Below are 25,075 nucleotides of genomic sequence, written 5' to 3' on the forward strand. Positions count from 1 at the left end.
TTTTCTTTTTTTTTCCCCTTTACAGCCAAAGAAGCCTAAAGCCCCAGACAATCCATTTCACGGCATTGTTTCCAAGTGTTTTGAGCCTCATCTCTACGTGTATATTGAGTCCCAGGACAAGTGAGTGATGAACATTTTGCTGCCTTCTGCATTTCTCGCTCCTCAGGTCAGGGCTGGGGCCTCACAAGGGCACAGCTCCTTCTAGAGGTTGAAGGAGGGACTTGGGGCACCCGTTACCCTCCCTGGAAACCTGTTAAGGATGTTTTTCGGCCTTTTGAGTGTTATCATGTATTGTGTCCATAAATCTCAGAAGCCTGAGTTTGACTCTAACAAGGTTCCAAACAGGTCCCAGCACCTACTTCCCAGGTGGGCGCTGAGCCCATATCCCACTCTGTATGTCAGCCCGTGAGGCTTTACGATGTCAGGTGCTGGAAAGTGGAGAAAGAAAGCCTCATCTCTAATGTATATGTTTTCAAGTATAATTTGTTTTAACTTTTCACTGTGAAGTCATTTAGACTTACCAAAAGGTTTTAAAAATGCTCTCATATACCCTTCGCCCAGAGAAATGTTAGCAGTTTACATAACCGCAGTTATCAAAACAGGAAGATACCGTTCTCCCACGAATGTCCTTTCTCTGGTCCAAGATCCAATCATGCATTTAGTTGTCAGGTCTCTTTAGGCTCCGTTAAGCTGGAATAATTCCTCAGTCTTTTCTTTGTCTTTCATGACCTTGACACTTTTAAAGAGTGTTTGACCAGCTATTTTGTCCAACGCCCTCAATTTCTGTTTGTGATGTTTCCTCTTGATTAAATCAAAGTTATGCATTTTGGGCAAGAATACCACAGAGGTGACATTGTGTCCTTCTCAGAGCCCAGTGCGTGATGCCAGGAGGCATCTCACCTGGATTTGTCCTGTTATTGCTGAGGTTGACCTTGACCACTTGCTAAAGTGGTGTCTGCCAGCTTTCTCCCTGTGAAGCTACTATTTTTTGCTCTGTAATTCATAAGTATCTTGCGGGGGGGATACTTGGGGACTATGTAAATATCCCATGTCTCATCATACTTTGCCCACTCATTTTTCACATCCCTTGACGATTCCTGCCTGAAACAATGACTACTGTAGTGTTTGCCAAACGTTGATCGTCTGTTTCTGTCATTTCTTCTATATTTACTCATTAGGGTTCTACTATAAGGAAGAGCTTCCTCTTCTCCCCCACTTGTTGGTTTGTTTGTTTTTTCCTGTTTGGGCTGATGTGTTATATTTTCTTTGATGAATTATCATCCATTTAACATACATGCTTTTTACAGAGGGGCTCCAGAAACTGTTTACAAAGCAGCCCACTGCAGCCGGGTTCCCTCACAGCCAGAAGAGTATGGTCATGTTCCAGTACCCATTGTTCATGGGAAGGACAGAGATCCCTCTTCATCCCTGAATCTCTGCCCACAGCCAGAGCAACTGTGGAAGGCCCTTGCATGCTGGAAGGCACATTTTGGAAAGGCCCAGTTTCTGGAACAGGCCGAACTGACCAGAGACAGGCTGGTCCAGACTCTGAGGAAAGGCCCGTAGCCTAAAGAACACACGCTTAGGTGGACCAGACAGTGGCTCACACAGGGAGAACAGCAGCTGTGAGAAAGTTCTTGAGGGGAGTTCTCGGGGAAAGCATTTAGGTGCTGAAGTCCAGTCCTTTTTTTTTTTTTTTTTTTTTTTTTTTAATGCTTCTTTCATTTTAGCACATTCTTGCTTCCAAGTATGTTTCAAGGGTAAACCATAAGCTTAAGAGAACATTTCAAGTGGCTATTTGTGTCTTAAATGGAACATTATTGTTATTCAGCTCTTTGATTTTATATCAATAGATTGCTTCTATTCTTTTCTTCCCTGATTACAAAATGCTTCATATTAAAACCCCAGAAAATTAACTTCGTAAAAGAGCTTCTACGTTAACAACAGCAATCTCCTCACTGCCCCCCACCTCACCCAGAACAAGTTGCCTAACGTTTTTTGCCCTGTAAAACCCCAGTTTTCCTCCTGCTCTCCATCTATTGGGCTTATGTCTGCAGGCATGCAGAAGGGCAGTAGTTACTATTGCCATTTGGTCCTTTGAAAACACCCTTTCTTCTGCATTCACAAAGTCTTCTCTCAGGATATTAATAAGACACCCTTACGGGGCAGGAAAAGGAGCAGCTATTTGCCTGTTAGATGAACAGGTCTTGGAGCAGCCCACCCGTATGACTATGTTGGGACAAAGCCCTCTCTTCTCTTATCAATCCAAATTCTTATCTTTTAAAAGGCTTAAAAGCTATTGGGTACAGGGTTTAAAGTGCACATCTGAGATAACCATGTACTTTCTCAAAACTTATCTGGTCTAAAGAGTCAGTTTTCTGAATTATCTGGTGTAATTCTGGGATCTACTCTCTTCGCGTGGCCTTGATTCGTATACAGCACACTCATTGTTCATGAGACTTTGGGCGGAGAGCCAGCCCTCCCTTCCTTAGGGACTCTCCATTTCTGTATGAAAAATGCAGTGCTGGCCCCTCATCCTGCCGTCTGGCCTCGCTGGGATGTTTCCACAGCACTAGTGCAGTAGCGGAAGCTTCTCGTAGGAGAACTGTGTAGGCTGTGCTGTTGTCGCTCCAGAATAAACAGCAAAAGCTTGAAGTAGAAAACAGAGTTCAAGAAATCCATTTCCTCATCTGTTAAAGGAGAGCATCAGACAAAATAATCCCTAAAGCAGCAGGTTATTAACCTTTTTTGAGTCATAGATCCCTCTGAGAACCCGATGAAAACCACAGGTCCTCTTGCCAAAAAAAATCCACATAAACCCACACACTATTTTGAGTACAATTTCAAGGGGTTCTACAAAATTCGTCCTCCCTTAAGTCAGAGAATCCTAAGACTGGGGAAGGAACTCAGGTGGGGACTGATTTGGGACAAATTACTACTCTTGTTGTGGTTCTGACTCAAAAAGCTGCAAGGGAGGAAAATCTGAGACCATTCACAAGTTCCCCGATGACCGAGACCCAACCCAGGGTAATGGAAAGAGCGTGGGCCTGGGTGCCAGACAGACCTGGACTTGAGTCCGCGCTCTGCACTCACCAGCCTGGGGCCTTGAGCATGGCCCTAACCTCTCCGAGTTTATTTTGTGCTCTCTACAGTCAAGTGAATAATGTCCCCCTCACAGGATTTAGCAGTGAGGAATAAATGACATGACATGTTGTCACTCGGCACAAGTAAACAGCACTCGGGAACTGTGCCTGCCCTGCCCTTCTGGTGATCTTGTTCTGGACTCTCAGGTGGTTGGGTGGCCCGCTTGGTGCTGCCAGCTCTCTGTGGGCCTGGCATGGGGTCCACTCTTCCATCTCCCCTGCCTCCCACCTGCCCGGGGAGAGTCCTGGCAGCACCTGCCCCAGCCCAAAGCCCAGTCTTGGTAGGAGGACTGCGGCGCCGGTGCCCAGGGAGGAGGAGTGGGGATGTCCCTTGGCCACCTCCTAGCTGGCTGGGCTGAGCTGTCCTTTTGTGCTTTGAGCAGCTTTCTCAGTTTTTGTCGGTGTCCAAGGAGGAAGTTAGTAGTGTCTCTTCTACTCTTGGGGATGTAGGCGTTTTCTTTGGCTGACTTGCAGGAGAGATTTCTCTCCATAGGCACTTGCTTCACTCCATTCAGTGACATTCTCAGTCCAAGAAATTATTAGGGACTCCATTTCTGCCCATTCTCCTGAGTTCCCTGTCATAGCTTTCGTTGAAATAGAGCCCACCACCCCTTCTAGCTGGGTGAAGCCTAGAGTCTCTCTATAAACTAATGTTGCTTGTTGTTTGTTTTGAATTAATTTCAAACTTTCAGAAGAGTTCCAAGAACCGTACATAGAGCTCCTGTGTACCTTCACCCAGTTTCCTCAATTAACAGCTGTCTCTCCCGCCTCTGACACACACACTGACAGACACACACATACTCACAGATATATGCACATACATGTTATTTTTCCTGAGAGATTCAAATTCTCAAATTGCAGGCAAGATGCCCCATTACTCCTTAATATTTCAACGTGTGTTTCCTGTAAATAAGGACACAGTCTATGTAACCATAGTACAAACCATCAAAATCAGGAAGGTAACATTGATGCAGCACTCCCATTAAATCCATAGACCCCATTCCCTTTCCCCATTTGCCCCAATCCTGGTTTTTATAGATCTCAAATCCATTCCGGGATCACAGGTTACATTTATTTGTCATGTCTCTTTGGTTCAGTCCAGAAGAATAATTTATTCTTTCTTTATCTTTCGTGACTTGGAAATTTTTTTAAATTAATTAATTAATTATTTTATTTTATTTTTGGCTGCGTTGGGTCTTCGTTGCTGCACGCGGGCTTTCTCCAGTTGCAGCGAGCGGGGGCTACTCTTCGTTGCGGTGCACAGGCTTCTCCTTGGCGGAGCACGGGCTCTAGGCACGCGGGCTCAGTAGTTGTGGCTCACGGGCTCCAGAGCGCAGGCTCAGTAGTTGTGGCGCACGGGCTTAGTTGCTCCAGGGCACGTGGGATCTTCCCGGACCAGGGCTCGAACCCGTGTGCCCTGCATTGGCAGGTGGATTCTTAACCACTGCACCACCAGGGAAGTCCCATGACTTGGAAATTTTTGATGCGTGTAGGCCAGTTACTTTGTGGGATGTTCCTCAGTCTGGTTCTGACTGATGCTGGCTCATGATTTATGATTCATACAGAAGTGGTGCCATGTTCTTCTCAGTAACTCTTGTCAGGAGACACACAGTATCAATGTGTCCCACAACTTGTGCTGGTCAGTTTTACTACTTGGTTTAGATGGTATTGGCCAGGTTTCTGTATTAATTAATAAGTGTTGATTAACCTTGAAACCATATAAATAGCCTTTTTCTCATCTTTCACTTACTTATTTTACCATCTGTTAATGACACTTGCCTGAATCATTTATTACTAAGATATTTGCCAAATAATTATTTTTCTAATTCCATCATTTCTTCTACATTTATTCTGTTTTAAGAAACAGCCTTCTCTTTTCCCCATTTATTTGTATCAGCAGGGACTTGTGGATTCCTATTTTATTCAATGGGTTATAGTCATTACTGTCTTTTTTATTTTAACTTTATGTTCGAATAAATTTAGACCTACAGAAAAACTTCAAAAATAGTGCAGATTTCCCATATTCCCTCTCCCAAGCTCCCTTAGTGTTCACATCTTACATAACTGTAGTACAGTTATTATCAAAATCAGCTAGTAAACATTGGTACAGTACTATTCACTCAACTCCAGGTCTTATTTGGATTTTACCAGATTTTCCACTAATGTCCTTTTTCTCTTCCAGGATCCATCATTATTTATTTTAATGCTCAAATTGTCCTGGTTTCGGCCCCTTCCAGCTAGTTTTCCATTCTTTTGCATGCCCCTAGCGTTTTTTGAGTACTTTCTTTCTGGCCCAACAAAATATACCAGGCTCATCTTGTAGTTTCCTAACCCAGTCCTGGAGTCATCCATTTTTCCAGGATCCCGTGTTCCTGTGGTGGGATATGATATTTAGAAACTAAGTCTGTGCATTATATATGTTCATTGCTGCTGGGGTGTCATGCTTCTAGGTCCTCTGAGCTAAGAGACCTAAGAAATATATGTATGTGTATATCTACATATCTATCTACTTTTATACCTATTTATATATTAAAACCTGTAAGTCTATGCCAATAACTCCAATTCTAACCTAACCTCAGGGTTTATTGGGGCGTCCCCTGTTCCATGTCTGTAACTACCTTCTACAGCAGTGAGAAGCTTGGTTCCCAGGATCCTCCATGTATTTACCTGCTCCATTTACCTGTGTGGAACCCATCTCCCAGGTGTGCTCAAGCCAGAGCTTGGCTCCCTACTGGCCACATCAGAGCCAAGTCCTCTGCCCCAACCAAAGGGAATGGGTAGGGGTGCAAATTAGTCGGCGCATCCTTGGATGAACAAGTTCTCTAACTTCCTGGGGGGTCTTAAGCCGCTTTGCCCGTACTTACCTCCTTGTCCACTGTTTCTGACTACCATCTTCCTCCCCCAGAGCCATCACTCCTGTACTTTCCAGTTAGAATACTATTTCTGTGAATGTCAGCTGCAGACCCACCAGAAGAAATGGCCTTGGTCATCCATACCTAAGCTTAGTGTGCAGTGTGGTTTTCCTTCTCTCCGTGTTTTAATCTTCCCCTCTGCTGCCACCGCTCTGCAATAGTCTTTATTCCTAGGTCGTTTTATGTATCAGTGCAACTCCCAGCAGTATTTCACATGGCACCCGCAAAATGCTTCTACAGTTCTTGAGTTAAAAGCTCAAGCCACAGGGAAGAGGATAAAAGACACCATCTGCATCCATGACACGTTTCCTTAAGCTGCAGAGAAAGTGAATCACAGCAATAATCGTAATACCATGTATCTGTATAGCGCTTTAGAGTTTTGAAATCAAAGCATCGGATAGTGGATAGAGCTTGGCTTTGGAGTCAGACAGGCCCCAGTTCGAATTCCAGCTCTGAGAAATTCTGTGACCTAGGGCAAGTTATCTTATTTTTCTCAGCCTCAGTTTCTTCATTTATAAAACAGGGATACTAATGCCTTCTGCTCAGGGCTGTTGTGAGGATTAAGTGAGATTGTATTTATAATGTAGCCAGTGCAGTGCCTAGTTTATAGGCATATAGCCTAGTGTGAGAGAGAGACCAAAAAAAGTTTTTGGAACACAGCATTGAGGGGTAAAGGTATGAACAGTTTGCTGTGGGAATTCAGAGGTGTGTATGAACCTAACTGCAGGTCAGACTTTTCTCAGTCTGTGTCTTCTACCTCAGCCAACCCCTCTCCTTCTTCCCGTCCTCTCCCCCTCACACCGTATTCTGTACTTACTTCTGACTCCAGGCCTTTATTCTCTTGCCTGAATCTGCTGTGGAATTTCCTCTCTAGTTTCCTCTGTTATTTCCTTTGTCTAAAACAAATTGGTCATATTGTCTGTACTGCAAAACTAGCATTTTGTTGCCATCTTGAGATCTGAAGATCATAAGCATGAAGGTCCCATCTTTCCCAGTAGGTCACAGCCTCTAATGGACAGGTGCTGTCTTTACCCCCCACAGCACTGTATTCAGGGCTTGACCCTTTTTAAACTCTTACTTGATTGTCATGGGTTTAGGGTATAAAAGGTGCATCCCTGTGATTCCATTCAACAGGTCAGCATGCCCCGTGTTCCTTTCTCCAGTGGTCCTTCCTGTAAGATCTTGCCGAAACTTAGGGTAGTGTTTGGTGCCTGGAAGAAATGGTAACCTTTGCTTTTTTTGTTGTTGAACTCATTTATATCTTATACTTGCTGCCCACAGCGCCTTGTGCATACTAAGTGCTCCATCCATATTTGATTGGATTGCATCCTCTTTGCAAACTCATGAACTTTACCCGTTCCCATCCGGGTGACTTGTCCTCTTCTCTTCTGTGAAGCCATTTGATTCCTCGTTGTCTAGTGTCCCGCATGGCATGGAAGCAGGCCGATTCCTCGTTGTCTAGTGTCCCGTGTGGCACGGAAGCAGGCCGATTCCTCGTTGTCTAGTGTCCCGCGTGGCACGGAAGCAGGCCGATTCCTCGTTGTCTAGTGTCCCGCGTGGCACGGAAGCAGGCCGATTCCTCGTTGTCTAGTGTCCCGCGTGGCACGGAAGCAGGCCGATTCCTCGTTGTCTAGTGTCCCGCGTGGCACGGAAGCAGGCCGATTCCTCGTTGTCTAGTGTCCCGCGTGGCATGGAAGCAGGCCGATTCCTCGTTGTCTAGTGTCCCGCGTGGCATGGAAGCAGGCCGATTCCTCGTGGTCTAGTGTCCCGCGTGGCATGGAAGCAGGCCGATTCCTCGTGGTCTAGTGTCCCGCGTGGCATGGAAGCAGGCCGATTCCTCGTGGTCTAGTGTCCCGCGTGGCATGGAAGCAGGCCGATTCCTCGTGGTCTAGTGTCCCGCGTGGCATGGAAGCAGGCCGATTCCTCGTGGTCTAGTGTCCCACGTGGCATGGAAGCAGGCCGATTCCTCGTTGTCTAGTGTCCCGCGTGGCATGGAAGCAGGCTGATTCCTCGTTGTCTAGTGTCCCGCGTGGCATGGAAGCAGGCTGATTCCTCGTGGTCTAGTGTCCCGCGTGGCATGGAAGCAGGCCGATGCAGAGCACGAGATGGAAGGGGCGAGGGGTGGGTTACTCTGGTCTGTTTCTCGTTCACACCAGAGAACAATGTCAACAGTAACCCAAGAGACATTCTGCAGAATATGGAAGATCTTTAGTTTAGTTTTGTTTTTTTTTTTAAAGTATAATTTCCACTTTATTGTCTTTCCAGGGAACAGTATTTCTTTAGTCTTTAAGGACTTAGCTCCTTACATGGGCTTTGATGGAGGTCGTGGGGCAGCACCAGCAGGTCTAAATCGGGGTGGAGGTGTTCGGTCCTTCCGGGCATCCCGAAAACGATTCCTGACTACCTTGCTGTGAATGGCACAACTCACGCAGTAATGCAGTTTCACATACAGCTTGGGAAGCATATAGGCGTCGCAAACACTCGCTTCGGAACTGTCCCTGACGGCTGCGGCCTCTACGATGTTCCGAATGACGAACTTCTTAATGGCCTCATCCTCGGGCCCGCATCGGGCACAGTTGGTACAGCGAATAGGCTGCACGTGGCCGCGGCCCGTTTTGGCACGACCATTGTTCCTTCTTTTCTTGGTCATCTTGGAAGCGAGGAGGCGAAAGAGCTAGTTTGTTTTTTTTTTTTTAAGGGGAAATTTTGTCTCTGTTCTATGATCACAGTTAATTTACAGTCTTACTCATCAGCTTGGCTCCGAAATAGGAGGTAGGTGAGGAAGTATCTGGCTTCAGCTTCCAGCGGCATTAGAGGAGTGGTTCAGTCAAAAATACCTCGGAGCTCTCGCCCCTGTTTTGGTTGGCACTGTGGACTCGGAGGTTAGAGTCTCTCATAGGAAGACTCGAGAGGGACCCTCCCCTGCTGTTCCGTGCTCTCCTCCAGTGCACCAGCCCCGACCCTTCCACTCCCATCCCTTAGGAACAAAACGTGGAGGTTGATCCACCGAGTACGTATTGGGCACCAACGTAACTGGGAGCTTAGCTTCACACAGAAGCTGGAGGGCTGGGCCTCGGGGGAGCAGAAGTAACACAGACATTATCCCTGCTCTCAAGAGTCTCACAATAACATATGTGACACAGAGAAGAAGATTCTACCACTATAAAGCGAGCAGCTTTCACCTTCTCTGCCAACTTCAGCTTATAAGAAATGGCTGGCTACAGTGCTGTCTCAGGAAGGCTTCTGAAATTACCCTGGAGATCAGTGAGAAAGACACAGCCATTCCTGATGAGCATGGCCCACCACGGGCCCAGGATGGGAGAAGGTCAGCATGTTTCCTGAATAGCTGACATCCTCACACTGTATAATAAAGTATTAAAAAAAAATAAGGTAGTCGTCAGTGTGTTACAGATGACAGAAGTTGCAACTGAGATAGAGGATGGGCGTGAGTAGGAGTTATCTAGGTGCCCCCTGAGCTGAGCTGGGAGGGTGAGTGGGCAGGTGGTGACGGGAGAGCCACCCGGGGATGCATCCAGGCAGATGCACAGAGTCGGGGATAGAGATGGCGCAGAGGGGCAGCTGAGAGGAGTCTGGCTGGAGCATGGGGTCGCTGTGGAGGAGACGTGGGAAACTAAACGGAAAGGTGAGACAAGAGGAGGGTGTGAGGAAGGAGGGTGGTCACCCTGGAGCTTTCCAAGGTCAACCAACTCGCTCCTTCTCTGCTTGCTAACCATCACCACCATCACAATGGACTGTCCTAGGCCTGAAGTTCTTTGAGGGCACAGTGGCTATATCTGGATGTAATAAACTTTCAATAACAAAAGCTCTTGAGTAAAATGTCAATTTTCTCCTGTTCCTACTCATTAATACTGCATGTGGTTCTTGTCTTTTTCTTCTTGACTGTTATATAAATACAAAAAAACAAAAAAAAAAAAGCACAGCTGGATTCCTGTAGCCTTAGATAGCAACTAAAAAGATGCAAAGTGTTAAGAGGGGTGGGAACGCCCTCCCCTCCCCCATTTTTCGTAGAGCACAACTGTGCAGGGACCAATCAATATAGCCCTGCTGGATGTGAACAGTGATGACTCAGCGTGACTGAGGCAAATTCAGTGAAGTTTGAATGGGAAATGGGAGAAAGTTGCAACCATCATCACCACCGTGACCTGGGGCTAGCCTGGAGCTGCTCAGTATTTTCTCTCCTCCCAAGATTTCTTACACCTTTGATTTTGGAAGTTGTTAAGAAGAAACTGCATTAAAAGAGAAAGAAAGCATTAGACTGTTTCTTTACAGTTTCTCTCTGTTTAGTTGTCTGCCTGCTGGGTACCTTTAGGTTAATGATATCTAAATATTTGCTGACATCATAACCTTTTTGTGTTTGAGGAGGTAGTAGGGTAGGGTGGGTAAAAGCATGAGGTTTAGAGCCAGGCTGCTTGGTTTTTAATCCTGGCTCCTCCACTCTCTGGCTGTATGACTTTGGACAAGGTCCTTTAATTTTCTGCACCTCGCTTTTTGAAAAGGAGGATAGTTTTGGTCCCTGCGTCATAAGGTTATTGTGAAGATTCAGTGAAGTTCACTTATAAAGACTCTTATAAAGAGCTGACATGGTGCCTGGTACACCATAAGTGTTCAGAAAATGAACACTGTCATTATTTAGGGTTTTCATTTGTGGAAAGGGGAGCTGGTACTAATATGGTAGTAAGACCAGTGCACACACTTAAGCGGTAGATTCTAGGCTCAGCTCTGCCACTAAATCGTGTGACAGACTTTCTGGGCCTTATTTTTTTCATCTCTTAGAGGGTCCAATAACACCTTGTCTTTCTCCCAGGGGTTTGGGGTCAAATGTGATCATGAAGTGCCTTGAAAAGTATAAAACAGCACACAAATGCCAAATTTTATCACTGCTGTTATTGTAGGAGTGGTGGTGGTAGTTAATGCTGATATTGATAAAAATGGGTCCAGTTTTTTAAAATGTTTTAAGTTAATTATTTATTTTCTATTGAGATACAATTGATTTACAGTATTGTGTTAATTTCCGGTATATAGCAAAGCGATTCAGTTATTTTTTTCAGATCATTTTCCATTATAGGTTATTACAAGATATTGAATATTGTTCCCCATGTTACACAGTAAATCCTTGTTGCTTATCTGTTTCATATATGGTAGTGTGTATCTGTTAATCCCATACTCCTAATTTATCCCCCTCCCCTTTACCCCTTTGGTAACCATTTGTTTTCTATTTTTGCAAGTCTGTTTCTGTTTTGTAAATAGATTCATTTGTATTGTTTTCTAGATTCCACATATAAGTGATATCATCTAATATTTGTCTTTCTCTGTCCGACTTACTGAAACGGGTCCAATTTTAAATGTAAAAAGCATGAGGAGTGATCGCCTCGTGGCAGTCAAGCACATTTGTTTTCTCTTTCTTGAAATAAAATAACGTTTCATGTTTTCTTCCTCCCAGAAACCTTGGGGAGCTGATAGATCGGTTTGTGGCCGATTTCAAAGCCCAGGGGCCCCCTAAGCCCAACACGGACGAGGGGGGCGCCGTGCTCCCCAGCTGTGCCGACCTCTTTGTCTACTACAAGAAGTGTATGGTGCAGTGCTCGCAGCTCAGTACCGGGGAGCCGATGATCGCCCTGACCACTATTTTCCAGAAGTACCTCCGAGAGTACGCCTGGAAAATCCTCTCTGGCAACCTGCCCAAGTGAGTCCTGTTCTTCCTGATCTGACCGGAGAAGTGAGATTCTGAATATACCTAAGTATGGAAATCTTTAAGGAAATCCACCCTGAAGCTGTTCACTAAACTGCCAAGAGTATCAGGGAGGAAAACACCCTTATGGAGTTCCCAGGGGTCTTAGACTGTTTCCTCTCAAATGGGATTCCACAGCTGATCGGGACCGCCAGAGGAAATCAGTGCTGCCACGCTGGCCACTAGCATAGGTCAGATCCTGCCACGGTGGACTCAGGAGAGTCAGTCCCATTATAGATGTGCTTAGTTTACATGGATTCAGTGATAGGTACTTGGCAAAAGAAGTGGGGTGGTGGTAGCAATGACTTTTGAACAGCAAGGGCAGTTTCATTCAGGCCAAAGTCTCTCTTATGGTGTGTGTATCTTGCTCTCCTGGGTTGAGTCTAATGTTAAAGATGTGGTGGGATTTGGGGAAAGGTGGTTGCATAGCACAGCTCCTAATTATAGCGACTTCACTCTGTTATTCCGGGGCATTAAAATATTGTTATATAGCTTATTACTTGAAATAAATGGATTGTTCGACTAGAGTTTTAGAGATATTTTGGTTATATAGCAATTTCTATTGTAATAGAATATGATCTGAAGCAATGCTTCAGAATCCAGTAATTATAAATCACCCCCATAGCTAAATTCAACAGTTTGGAATTTAGTTTCTGTCACTGTCACTAAAATGTGTCATATATAGGAGTTTTACATAATTGGGAGGAAAGAAAAATAAAATCCCTTCGCTCTACAAGAGATTTGAAGTAACAGACATGTTTTACAAATGAGAATTTCTTTGAATATGATAAACACTGTTTTAAAATTTTTGATAACTTTTATCCTGATGATCAAAATACTGCAAGTTTGTAAAACACAGAAAAGCACAAAGATGAAGATAAAACTCACCACCCAGAGAAAAAAGGTTTAACTTTTCAGTACACATTTTTCTGTTCTTTCTTTATATATGTAATGTGTGTGACTGCATGCTTCTGTTTATTTGTTTAACGGGACTGGACTATAGTGCTTATAGTTTTATACCCTGCTGCTTTGTCATGCTGCAAGCATTTTGCCATGTGTATTAGTCAGTGTCACAGCAGGAAACAAATGGTACTCAGCTGGGGTATTATTACTAAAGCCACTGTTCACAGAAATGGGGGCAGGTGAAAGGAACCAACGGAGGATTCTGAAGCATCCAAACTCTAGTGGGTAATTGTTACTACTTTAAAACTCACTTGAGAGCTAGGGCTGTGGACAAAGGGCTGCCCAACAGAAACTGTAGTCACAGGGGCCACGGTCACTGCCAGGACCACACTGAAGCAGAGGGAGCAGGAGGGCTAGTTGTTACTCTGACTCCTCTCTCCTCAACCTCTCCGACTTCCTACAGCCTCTGCTGTTGGCTGAAACCAACAGGAGGCCAGAGGGCTGGGGAGCCTGGGTGATAAGTCTGCAGAGGTCAGTCTCCCAAGCGGTGAAAAGGGAAGAGAAGAACAGAGAACAGTCAGCACAGTAAAAATATTCATCAAGACACTTTTTTTTTCCAAATTTATTTATTTATTTATGTATGTATGTATGTATGTATGTATGGCTGCGTTGGGTCTTTGTTGCTGTGCGTGGGCTTTTCTCTAGTTGCAGCGAGCGGAGCCTGCCCTTCATTGTGGTGCGCGGGCTTCTCATTGCGGTGGCTTCTCTTGTTGCGAAGCACGGGCTCTAGGCGCACGGGCTTCAGTAGTTGTGGCTCACCGGCTCTAGAGCACAGGCTCAGTAGTTGTGGCGCACGGGCTTAGTCGCTCCGCGGCATGTGGGATCTTCCCGGATCAAGGCTCGAACCCGTGTCTCCTGCATTGGCAGGCGGGTTCTTAACCACTGCACCACCAGGGAAGCCCCATCAAGACACTTTTAATGATGCTATGATGTTCCCACATACAGAAGACCCAGCTAACTTCTGAGATTTCTTATTGATCATTCTCTTAATTGACCATTTATGTTGGGTTCACTATTTTGGTATTTTAAATAACATTCAGAAGAGCATCCTTGAACAGAAGTAGAACTACTGGGTCAAAGAGTCTGAACATTTTTTTAAGCTCCTGAAATATACCTCCAAAAAAGTTGTACAATTTAATGCTCCTAACCCGTAGTGGAAGAGACAGCCAGTGTCCTCACACCCGTATAAGTACTAGAAATTAAGATGTTTTCAAATCTTTGATTACCTATAAGACTGGGAAGTTTAGGGTGTCTGTGTGTGTGTGTGTGTGTGTGTGTGTGTGTGTGTGTGTGTGTGTGTGTGTGTTTTAAAGGAAAAATTTCTCTTATTTTTAAGGTAAATATCATTGAATTCTGTCTTCTTAAAAAATAGACTCTCACAGTTGAAATTTTATTTATAACTGCAGGAAGTTATTTTAAAAACTGCTTTTTTATTTTTTGTGATCACATGATTAGATCAGTAGGAAGAGATGACATGCTTTTTTGTTTCTTGAGGCAGTCAGGCCTTTGGCCAGGAACCATGTCTTAACATTCACTTTTGAACCCCTCCACAAGCACAAAGACAAGCTCCCATGCAGAATTTTCTTAACTGAGAGAAACAGTTGGGGAACCAGCTTTCGCGCTACACATGACTCTGAATGAGCTCCAGAGATCAGGAAATTCCAAGCTAAGCAGGGAGGCCGCTCAGCAGACCAGAGTCATCGTAGTTAACATGACTGATGACTGGCTCGCTGTTGGGATCGTCTCTTCCTATTTCTGATGGTCAGAGAATTTAAACAAATGACAGTCAAGGTCAGGTCACTCGGGAAGGGCCTCATGGTGTGTGGATTTGTTTGGGCCACATCCAGCCTCTCCTTCCCCCGTTTCTTTGTCTTACAACGTGCAGTTTCCGGGTCAGGAAGCAAATGAGGAGTGCTGGCCTGACTAGTTCCTATGCCTTTTCCTCAGAACCACAAGCAGCGGCGGTGGGTTGACCATCAGCAGCCTCCTCAAGGAAAAGGAGGGCTCAGAAGTGGCCAAGTTCACCCTGGAGGAGCTCTGCCTCATCTGCAGCATCCTGAGCACTGCAGAGTACTGCTTGGCCACCACGCAGCAGGTGAGCCGCCCGGGCTGCCCTTGCACCACCTCCTCCTTTTCCTGAACCGCCTGGGCCACTTAGCTCAGTGGGTAAGAGTCTGGGCCCCAACGAGGCCACACACAACCTTGGGCAGAACAGCTGGTCTCCCACGGGAAAACTCGAGGTCCAACCAGGGGACGGCCCAGGCAGCCCCCTTGCAGAAGGACCTTGTTAAAAGGAGACTGGGCAAGAAAGTATGACTGGTCTCCTCCCCAGAGCTGTGTAAGCTACTCAAAGAGCATGACGTGCCCTCTTGAAAATAGGTCAGTAGCCCTGTCTCCCACGTGCTAAAAGCAGTGACAATCGTAGTGGTGGTAGGCCCCAGCCTTAGTGGTGATGAGTCACAACCAGTGATTCCATTCTCAGGAGTGTTACCAGGCTCATTGAAAATCCTTTGGGCTTTTATGTGTCTCCTGAAATTTATGGAGCATTCTCAATCTGCAGAAACAAATAACCATTGTTTGGATGCTGACGTTCAGGAACCGGGAAGCAGGAAAGGGTGATGTCTCTGCTGGAGCTCCCGTTAGCAGAAGAAAGACCCAGAAGAATTTTCCATTCAGCCTTAGATGTGGGATTAGAAGTTCCTTTCCACATTCGGTCTGGAGTTCACCTAAGGCCAAGAGAAGGAAAATAACTGGGGAAGGTTCTATTGTTCCTCCCTTTTGGAGTTTATTATTTCTACATGCCTAGATCATAGGAAAGGCAGTCGTGACTGACAGCTCAGACAGTATAGCTTGGAGCACCTGTGAGCCAGAGCAAGAATACAAGAGGCCAAATGGGAAGGGTCCCCCCCAAAACTTCACAGTTGAGGTTAAGCCAGCCAGAGGCAGATGCAGTAGTGTGCTCTGCTTAGGGACATGGTCACACTGAGTCACACAGGGAATGACCTGTAAAGGTTTGGCCTTGGAGCCAGAAACAGCAACCCATTTAGTCTCAGAACTTCCCGGGCAGGTTGATAATATCTGTGAGGACCTCCAAGGCAGGGGTCCCAGAGTTCTTGGATGAAGAAATACTATTTAACTATTTTGTGTGTGTGCGGAAAGAGAAAGACATATACACGTATAAATATAGTATTTTAAAAGTAAAATAGGCATGGTACCAAAAAAAAAGAAACTATACAATCAATGACTCTTAATCCCATCACCCTCAAATAATCATATCAGCAATTTGGAGCATTTCAATCCTTTTTCATGAACATAGTTTCATATGCTGTAATTAACTTAATTTACATTCATATCCATTTGTTGTTTTTAACGTCACAGTATTAGCATTTCTCCTGTTTCTGTCACGTCTTTCTTGTCATCATTGTTATGGTTACATAATATTTCAGTAAGGGGGGCTATACCGTAAATCATTTAACAGTATCCCTGATAATTGTTTATGCTATTTCAAGTTTTTGCTTTTATGAGTAATCCTACAAAGAACATCTAATATGTCTTGCATTATTTTTCTAGAGCAGATCCTTAGAAGTTCTAGACATATTAGTAGATCAGAGACCATTTTGATGACTCATGATAGATGTAGCCAGTTTTTTGCTATTTAGAGAAAATTGTTTTTACTGATTATAAAATTAAATACATTCTTGGCACCTATATTGTGATCTGTCAATACCATTTTCCACTGAAGGGAACCAGAGATTCCTGGAGAAATGACTAATTCCAGGTCTGGAGAACTATACAAGATGAACCTGGAACATCATGTCATAGAAAAAGCAAGAAAAATATCAAAGACTATGAGAGTCATTTCAGAAGGACTTAGGAGCTGTAGTGGTGCTTTTTTTTTTCCTTTTTTTAATTCATCTTTTTTGGCTGCACCGTGCAGCATGTGGGATCTTAGCTCCCCAACAAGGGATCGAACCCGTGCCCCCTGCAGTGGAAGTGCAGGGTCTTAACCATTGGACTGCCAGGGAAGTCCTGTAGTGGTCTTTTTTTTTTTTTTTTTTTTTTAATTATGGGATAATTTAATTTTGGGATCAGTCAGCTTCAGAATAGGAAGATCTGCTCTTTTTTTTTTTAATTAATTAATGAATTAATTTATTTTTGGCTGTGTTGGCTCTTCGTTTCTGTGCGAGGGTTTTCTCTAGTTGCGGCAGGCGGGGGCCACCCTTCATCGCGGTGCGCGGGCCTCTCACTGTCGCGGCCTCTCTTGTTGCGGAGCACAGGCTCCAGATGCGCAGGCTCAGTAGTCGTGGCTCACGGGCCCGGTTGCTCCGCGGCATGTGGGATCCTCCCAGACCAGGGCTCGAACCCACGTCCCCTGCATTAGCAGGCAGACTCTCAACCACTGCGCCACCAGGGAAGCCCCTGTAGTGGCTTTTATTTGTACAAAAAGATATGTCCAAGTCCTAACCCCTTGTGCCTATAAATGTGACCTTTTTTTGGAAATAGGGTCTTTGAAGATGTAATTAAGTAAAGATCTCAAATGAGATCATCTTGCATTTAGGGTGAGCCCTAAATCCAATGACTGATGTCCCTGGAAAGGAGAGGGAGATTTAACACACAAAGACACAGGGAAGATGGCCATGTGAAGATGGAGGTGGAGACTGGAGTGATGCGTCTATAAGACAAGGAACACCAAGGATTGCCGGCCACCACCAGGAGGCAGAAGGCAGACAGGATAGCTTCTCCTTCAGCGCCCCCAGAGGGAACCAACCCTGCCAACCCTTCCCTTTGGACTTCTGTGAGAGAATACATTTCCATTTTAAGCCACCAAGTTTGTAGTAATTTGCTACGGCAGCCTTAGGAAACTAATTATAGGAGTCAGCCTGAATGAACTCTACTGGTCAAAGATGAGACATACAAGAATCAGTGAGAATATTAGCTACAGTCGATTGAAAACATCAAATATGTTTAAATCCATTTGGTTATAATGATTTTTAAAATTCATTTATCACCTTGGAAGATACTAAGAAACCACTGGTATGAATTGAATACTGGTAAATAAAGGAAAAGTTCTTATCCTGCCTTTCCTATCTGACTTGTACCTCAGGATAACCAAATCACTGACAATGGGAAGTATATCTTTATAGCAGATTTTCAGTTCATAAATGAAGAAGAAAAGATATTGAATACAAATATCATTCTTTTATACCTCTTAATGGAATAATGGATCTGGGCATTGACCATCAATGGCTGCTGACATTACAAAAAGAGAGACAACCAAACATTATGTTATCTGATGGAAGTACACAGCGCCATCATGAAGGAGTTTTCTTTTTTTTTTTACTCTCTTTTTCTTTCTTTTTTTTTTTTTTAATTTTTTATTTATTATTTATTTATTATTTTTATTGTTGGCTGTGTTGGGTCTTCGTTTCTGTGCGAGGGCTTTCTCCAGTTGCGGCGAGCGGGGGCCACGCCTCATCGCGGTGCGTGGGCCTCTCACCACCGCAGCCTCTCCCGCTGCAGAGCAGAGGCTCCAGACGCTCAGGCTCAGCAGTTGTGGCTCACGGGCCCAGCCGCTCCGCGGCATGTGGGATCCTCCCAGACCAGGGCCCGAACCCGCGTCCCCTGCATTGGCAGGCAGATTCTCAACCACTGCGCCACAAAGGAAGCCCCTCTTTTTTTTTTTTTTTTGTCGGTGCCGTGTGACTTGTGGGATCTTCATTCCCCGACCATGGATTGAACCCTGGCCATGGCAGTGAAAGCACCGATTCCTAACCACTGGACTGCCAGGGAATTCCCATGAAGGAGTTTTCTTTTAAAAAAAAAAATCTGAATCTGATCAAGCTTTTACATCAAGCTACAATTCACAGGAAATACAAGGGATAGAGGAACATGCTAATTAGTACCTTGTGGATACAATCAGTGAGATCAAACTATGAGAAAATCTACGGGGCAAACAACCCAGTTTCCTTAAGAAAAAAGCACAGGGGGTTGGGCGGGGGGTTGCAAAAGGAAATGGAGGGAGAAACCAAAGAGCCTTGAAAATCCAAGCAATTAAGAATTGAAAAATAATACTTAAAAAACAATGCCAATAATGTGTCAGTATCGGTTCATTAATTGTAACACTTTTACGCTTAACACCTGCATGGGGTGTGCCATTCCCTCCTTCAAGAGATCTTTATGAAGCACTGATTATGTACCAGGCACTGTATTTGGTATTAATTCAGAGGTGAACAGAGTAGACAAATTTCTTACTGTCATGGAACTTAGAACTAATAAAGGAGCCAGATAATAAATAAGTAAGGTGGGCTTCCCTGGTGGCGCAGTGGTTGAGAATCTGCCTGCCAATGCAGGGGACACGGGTTCGAGCCCTGGTCTGGGAAGATCCCACATGCCGTGGAGCGGCTGGGCCCGTGAGCCACAATTACTGAGCCTGCGCGTCTGGAGCCTGTGCTCCGCAACAAGAGAGGCCGCGATAGTGAGAGGCCCGCGCACCGTGATGAAGAGTGGCCCCCGCTTGCTGCAACTAGAGGAAGCCCTCGCACAGAAACGAAGACCCAACACAGCCATAAATAAATAAATAAATAAATAAATAAATAAATAAATAAATAAATAAATAAAAATAAGGGTCAACTGGTCTGAACTCCTCCAATGTTTCCTCCAGATTAACCCTTAAGAAAAAAATAAAAAATAAAAAAAAAAATAAATAAGTAAGGCAAGATGTAGCCTCAATTTTGTGGTAAGTACTAGGAAGGAAACAGATGTTGCAGTGCTAGATAGGGAGTTGCCTACTGAGGTAGGGTAGTCAAGGAGGGCCTCCCGGAGGAGGTGATATTGAAGCAGAAACCTGAGGGGTGGGAAGGAGACTGCCAAGTGAGGAGCTTGGAAGGGATGAGTGGTGGGGTGGGAGGATGGCAAAGCAAGGGAGCTGGCTAGGACGGGGGAGCAGAGAGTGCTTCGGAGAGAGGAAGTAGGACGTGTGAAGGCCCTGATGGGGAAAAGACCCGGTGTCTTCCAGAACCTTAAGAGGTCGGTATAACTGAAGCCAAGCAGACAAGGGGGAAAGCAAGATGCAGGCCCTAAAGGGACCCAAATCATAGAAGTTTGGATTTTATTTTCAGTGTTAACAGGGAAAGGCCACTAGAGAGTTGAAGCCTTGAGAGCCTGCGCCGTAATTTTTCTTCTCAATCCCTTATAAACGTGTAGATTGTTTCCAGTTTTTCACTAATATAAATGACACCAGAATGTGAGCTTTATGAGAAGAGGATCTTATCTGTTTTTGTTCACCAGCTAACTCCCTTATGCTATGACAGAGCCTGGCGCAGAATAGACTTTCAGTAAATATTGGTTGAATTCATGAATGCTGCAAAGAACACGTGTGCATCTCCGTACCTTGTTCTCATTACTCATTGAAATATCTTTCTAGACGTGAAATCGCCGGCCGAAAGAGTGTGTATATTTAAATGTTTGCCTTTTAAATAAATTGCCTTCCCAAAAGGTTACATTAATTTACCCATTCCTAAGAGGCACTTTTAAATCTAAGACAGAACATTCATTATTCTTAGAGTTCCTGTAATAAATAGGTTTGGGGATGCTAGGTGAAGCAATTCCTGGGATGTTTTGAGACATTTACAATTCCCGGTCAGTTGTATTTTTCTTCGGGGCTTCTGGGAGCGTGGCCATCGTTTCTCCCCCCTTGGCTGTAGGACGATGCAGGCAGAGACTGTGTTTCCTTTGTTTACTTCGGTATCCCTCAACACCTTAACGCGGTGGGTGGCCCAGCCCAGCGCTCAGGGAATACTTCACCTGATTTTATTGCCACCCACCACTGGAGGCTTCCAGTGTTGGTGGGTGAGCCGGCAGTTCACGAGGCAGGGAGTATCCTAAAAATGGGGATCTGTATAAATTGTCAGTGTGTCATGAGAACGAAGTACAGCGCAGGGCCAGAGGACACAGGCTCTGGAGGAAGTTTGATTCCTGGCCCTGCCACTCACTGTCCTGCATAGGGCATGCCTCCATCTTCTCATATATCAAAGGAGGATCATGATAGAATCTTCCTTGCAGGGCAGTGAGAATTAAATGAGTCCATACACGAAAAGTGCCTGGAATTATACCGGAATGCTCACACTCAGTAAATGTTAAGTGTTATTGTTACGTTGCTCCTTCCGATAATCATTAAGCATGTTGTTCTCTCTGTTACTCTCTAACAGCTGGAAGAGAAACTCAAGGAGAAGGTCGACGTAAGTCTGACTGAACGAATCAACCTGACTGGAGAAATGGACACATTCAGCACGTACGTACTCGCGTGCCTGCTCGAGGCCCGCCTTTCCCCCCCTGCACGGAGCAGCGTGTCTCAGGCCGTCAGCGTAGGTTACTACAGAACCTGAGAAGTTCTGTTGGATCAGGATTATTTTCTCCACCAGCCACCAAGGAGCCTTAGAAGTTGGTGCAGCTGCCCCCCATCCTGGCTCCTCAGATACAATCATTTTTAGCTTATGGGGGCTTTATTGTTGCACTATCTAGAATAACAAGAGAGAAGAAATCCCCCCCTTGGCCATCCCTGCAGGAAGGTCAGGTCCAGGGCCTCCTATCTGCCCCGCTAAATCTACAGAGGGCCAGCCCCACCTCCAGTGTTTCAAGGGTATAAAGGGTGAGCAGCCTGATTTTAGCCACTGGGGGGCGGGGGAGGGCAAGTGTATTTGGGGTGGAAGAGTGTCTGTCCAAGGAGTTCAGCCTGTAAAGTCTTCTTGAAACAGTTATTGCCTTGGTGCTACCTGGCAGGATTTTGTCCTGGTGGTTAAATGAGATTTGGGAAAGCCAAGCTTCTGCTTTCACATCAGCCACTTACTGAGGAAAAGTCCAAATTCTCTTTTTAGGTCATTTTCTCTCAACTTCCCCCCCTCCCCCCAAGATCTGATTTAAACATTTTGGGCAAACGGGTCCTTTTGGAGGAGGTAGCAAAGAGGAATTCTGGATGTAGCAACTGGGGAGACGAGCCGTGGAATCTGGTGTCCTGACTGAGTAGGAACACATCCGAGTGAGACCAGGACACACAGCAAGAAGGAGGGCGGAGCCAAAACGCTCCTCCTTGTCATTCATTCCTTTTTGAAATGAAACTCAAGTTTTTCTGAGGAAATGGTGAATCTAAGTTTTACACAGGTGCCTAAAACATTTGGAAGGGGCTGTGTCGGTCAGTCGTTCGTTCACAGGTCACTTTTGTAAGCTGTGCCCACAGTGGTGTGTTTGATTTGCAGTGTCATCTCCAGCAGCATTCAGCTGTTGGTTCAGGATCTCGATGCTGCCTGTGACCCCGCCCTGACAGCCATGAGCAAGGTAAGCTTTTAGGAAGTGCTTCTTCCTGAACGTCCAAGAGTGACCCCAGGTGGTTTCTCCCTGCCCTGCCTGTAGCTCCTGCAGGCTCTTCAGTGCTTAAAGCACCAGTTGGGAGGAGAACGGAGCCCTCCAGGAGTTTCCTAAAGCACTCAATTGATCTTGCACCTGAACCTGAAGTCAATTGCCTGTCCTTTGAGAATGAGACGGGGAGCAGGTGTGTTTCCTAAGTCTGAAGGAGAGGTTACTTTTTTTTTTTAATCGTTTTTATTTATTTATTTATTTATTTTTGGCTGCGTTGGGTCTTCGTTGCTGCGTGCGGGCTTTCTCTAGTTGCGGCGAGTGGGGGCTACTCTTCGTTGCGGTGCGCGGGCTTCTCATTGCAGTGGCTTCTCTTGTCGCGGAGCACGGGCTGTAGGTGCGCGGGCTTCAGTAGTTGTGGCACGAGGGCTCAGTAGCTGTGGCTCTGGGTCTCCGTAGTTGTGGCTCACAGGCTCTAGAGCACAGGCTCAGTAGTTGTAGCGCACGGGCTTAGTTGCTCCGCAGCATGTGGGATCTTCCCGGACCAGGGCTCGAACCCGTGTCCCCTGCATTGGCAGGCAGATTCTTAACCACTGCTCCACCAGGGAAGTCCGTGAGGTTGCCTTTGATCAGCATCTGACACATGCCATAAACCCTTCGTGTGGCCTCACCAGAATAACTTGTGCTTACGGCAGTCACTTCGGACTCATTTTCATTCCTGCCCACTGAGAAGTTTTTCCGACTCTTTCTGCGCTCTCGTGCCAGTGCAGGATCATTTGATCAGGTTGCGGACCCTGGTTTTCTAATATCTTGGTGGCCCATCAGTCAGCCCTCAGTCCCCAGGCCCCTCCTTTGGCGCTTACCACGTGCAGCTTCATGTTGCTCTTTGGCTTTTACGTGCCTGTGTCTTTTCTTCCTAAAAGAATATCAATTCCTTAAGTTCATGGACCATGTAGAATAGAGAAGACTCATACTTGTTGATTAATTAAGTTGGAGATAGGCAATTCTTCATTGATTTCTAAGCCAAATAACACGAAGTTGCCCACTCTTTGAACCTTCTAGAGCAGGGGTCGGCAGACTACAGCCAGTGAGCCAAATCTGGTCCACTGCCACATAAAGTTTTATTGGAACACAGCCACGCTCATTCATTTATATATTATCTATGGCTGCTTTTGTGCTACAACGGCAGAGTTAAGTAATTGCAACTGAGACTAGATGACTTGCAAAGCCTAAGATATAAACAGTCTGGCCCTTTACAGAAAAAGTTTGCCAATGCCTATTCTAGAATTGTAGACTCTTGGAGCATTCTTACAAATTCTAGAGGAAGAACTTCTCTGGGGCATACTGACCAGTAGCAGAGTACAGTGGAAAGAACACTGGCTTCGGAATCAGACAGACTTAACTCTTCTCATTTTTCCTTTGGGCGTGTTAAGCAAGTAACAACCTCTCTGGGCCCAAGTTACCTCATCGGTATGTGAAATGCCGGGATCTGCCTTCCAGAGCATTGTGAGGACGGAGCACGAGGAGAGTGACTGGCCTGGTGCCAATAAACGTTAGTCCTCTTACCCTCTTGTCAGGAGGAGTGGCCGTGTCCGCAAGGTTGTGTAAACAGACATTTGCTGTGAATTTGGTTTTGTAGTAGGTTGTAAATATTTAACAAAAATAAGGCTAAGACCAAAACTTAAGCTTCGGAGTTTTATGACTCTCAGTGGGGAGTCCTGAGTAGCTGATGTCACAGAGTTTCCATTCAAAAGGCCCTTCCTTTCACCAGTCAGATATGGATGTGTGTTTCCAGCATCCGAGTGTTTACAAGCAGAACACTCCAAGCAGGCAAACGGAGGCTCACTCATTTTCTGAAAGGAACGTGACTCTGAAGATTCGTTTTCTGGGCTCTGATTATCCCCTCGCTGCTGGGGAATGCTCCCTACATCCTGAACATGATCTGTTCCAGCTGCCATCTCTCCTGCACTGCCACACACTTTAGATTGGAATGCAGCTGGCGAAAGAATTTTTACATTTACCAAAGGAAGAGTGGATTTTTTTTTCAGTAAAATAACAGTTGTAGGGGGTTTAACACTCCAGGTGTTGCTTATATGAACTGTCAGTTCATTAGGTGGATTTCCCTCAAACTGCCCCCACCACCCATCTCTCCACCAGACCCACCAGCAATCACTAACAGAGACCATACCTCCAGAATCTTTTGTTTACATCATAGGAAAACCACAGACGTGGGAAGGCAGCAGCTGGGAGGCCGTTACTCTTTGTCTGAGTCTTCTGGAGTTCTAGCAAAATGAAATCCATGTGATGAAAATGACCAGATATAAACAAGCCAAGTGGTCACAAACCGATTCAACAAATACCCTTTGTTATTTATGCCTGCCTTCTGTTCTGTGTAGTTTCTTCTAGGATTTTTAAAAACTTTTGTTTTGTGATAATGCTTATTCCTGTCTGAGATTCCATCATTTTTGCTGCTAGTTGAACAGTTCATTTCAGACTCTACCCAGCACGGTGCTGGGAGTCCCAAGGCTGGGAAAGACGTGGACCTTATTCCAAGGTGCTTAGATTCCAGAAAGTGTGGGGTAAGAGATGTGTGAGATGAGAGGGGGTTAAGGTATGAGGAAATCAGTACCAGAAGTACAAAATACACCCTTCTCAAAGGAGGAGAGTTCAGGACTTCCCTGGCGGTCCGGTGGTTAGGACTCCGAGCTTCCACTGCGGGGTTCGATCCCTGGTTGGAGAACTAAGATCCCACATGTTGTGCCCACACGCACGTGCAGCGTGGCCAAAACAAAACAAAACAAACAAACAAACAAAAAGGAGGAGAGTTCGCATCCAGGTGGGGAAGCAAAGAAAGCCTTCTTTTAAGGAAGTAGCATTTGAAATAGACCACCAAGGATGGCAAAGTTTTGAACAAATTTGTGATTAGGAGGGCATTCTGAACTGAGTGACAATATGAACAA

General features: G+C 45.4%; 2 protein-coding genes across 4 annotated transcripts in view; one reads left to right on the forward strand and one right to left on the reverse strand.

Annotated features, from left to right (window-relative positions):
* Positions 1 to 25,075, forward strand: part of VPS53 (VPS53 subunit of GARP complex) — a 133,128-nt gene that overhangs the window by 75,365 nt on the left and 32,688 nt on the right. For all 3 annotated transcript variants that reach the window (XM_059908274.1, XM_059908273.1, XM_059908275.1), the window contains 5 exons: positions 26 to 120; positions 11,517 to 11,759; positions 14,715 to 14,862; positions 20,975 to 21,057; positions 22,019 to 22,097. In XM_059908274.1, the coding sequence (XP_059764257.1) occupies positions 26 to 120; positions 11,517 to 11,759; positions 14,715 to 14,862; positions 20,975 to 21,057; positions 22,019 to 22,097 (648 nt within the window). The remainder of the gene's footprint in view (positions 1 to 25; positions 121 to 11,516; positions 11,760 to 14,714; positions 14,863 to 20,974; positions 21,058 to 22,018; positions 22,098 to 25,075) is intronic.
* On the reverse strand, positions 8,284 to 8,723 carry LOC132355237 (small ribosomal subunit protein eS26-like). The gene has a single exon (XM_059907477.1). The coding sequence runs from the start codon at positions 8,703 to 8,705 to the stop codon at positions 8,358 to 8,360; it is 348 nt and encodes a 115-aa protein (XP_059763460.1). The 5' UTR covers positions 8,706 to 8,723; the 3' UTR covers positions 8,284 to 8,357.

Source organism: Balaenoptera ricei, chromosome 20 (genome assembly GCF_028023285.1).
Source record: "Balaenoptera ricei isolate mBalRic1 chromosome 20, mBalRic1.hap2, whole genome shotgun sequence".
Lineage (NCBI taxonomy): Eukaryota > Metazoa > Chordata > Mammalia > Artiodactyla > Balaenopteridae > Balaenoptera > Balaenoptera ricei.

What these genes read in the sequence shown, in the direction of transcription:
- LOC132355237 (XM_059907477.1), bottom strand. Translation starts at nt 8,705, where the DNA reads ATGACCAAGAAAAGAAGGAACAATGGTCGTGCCAAAACGGGCCGCGGC.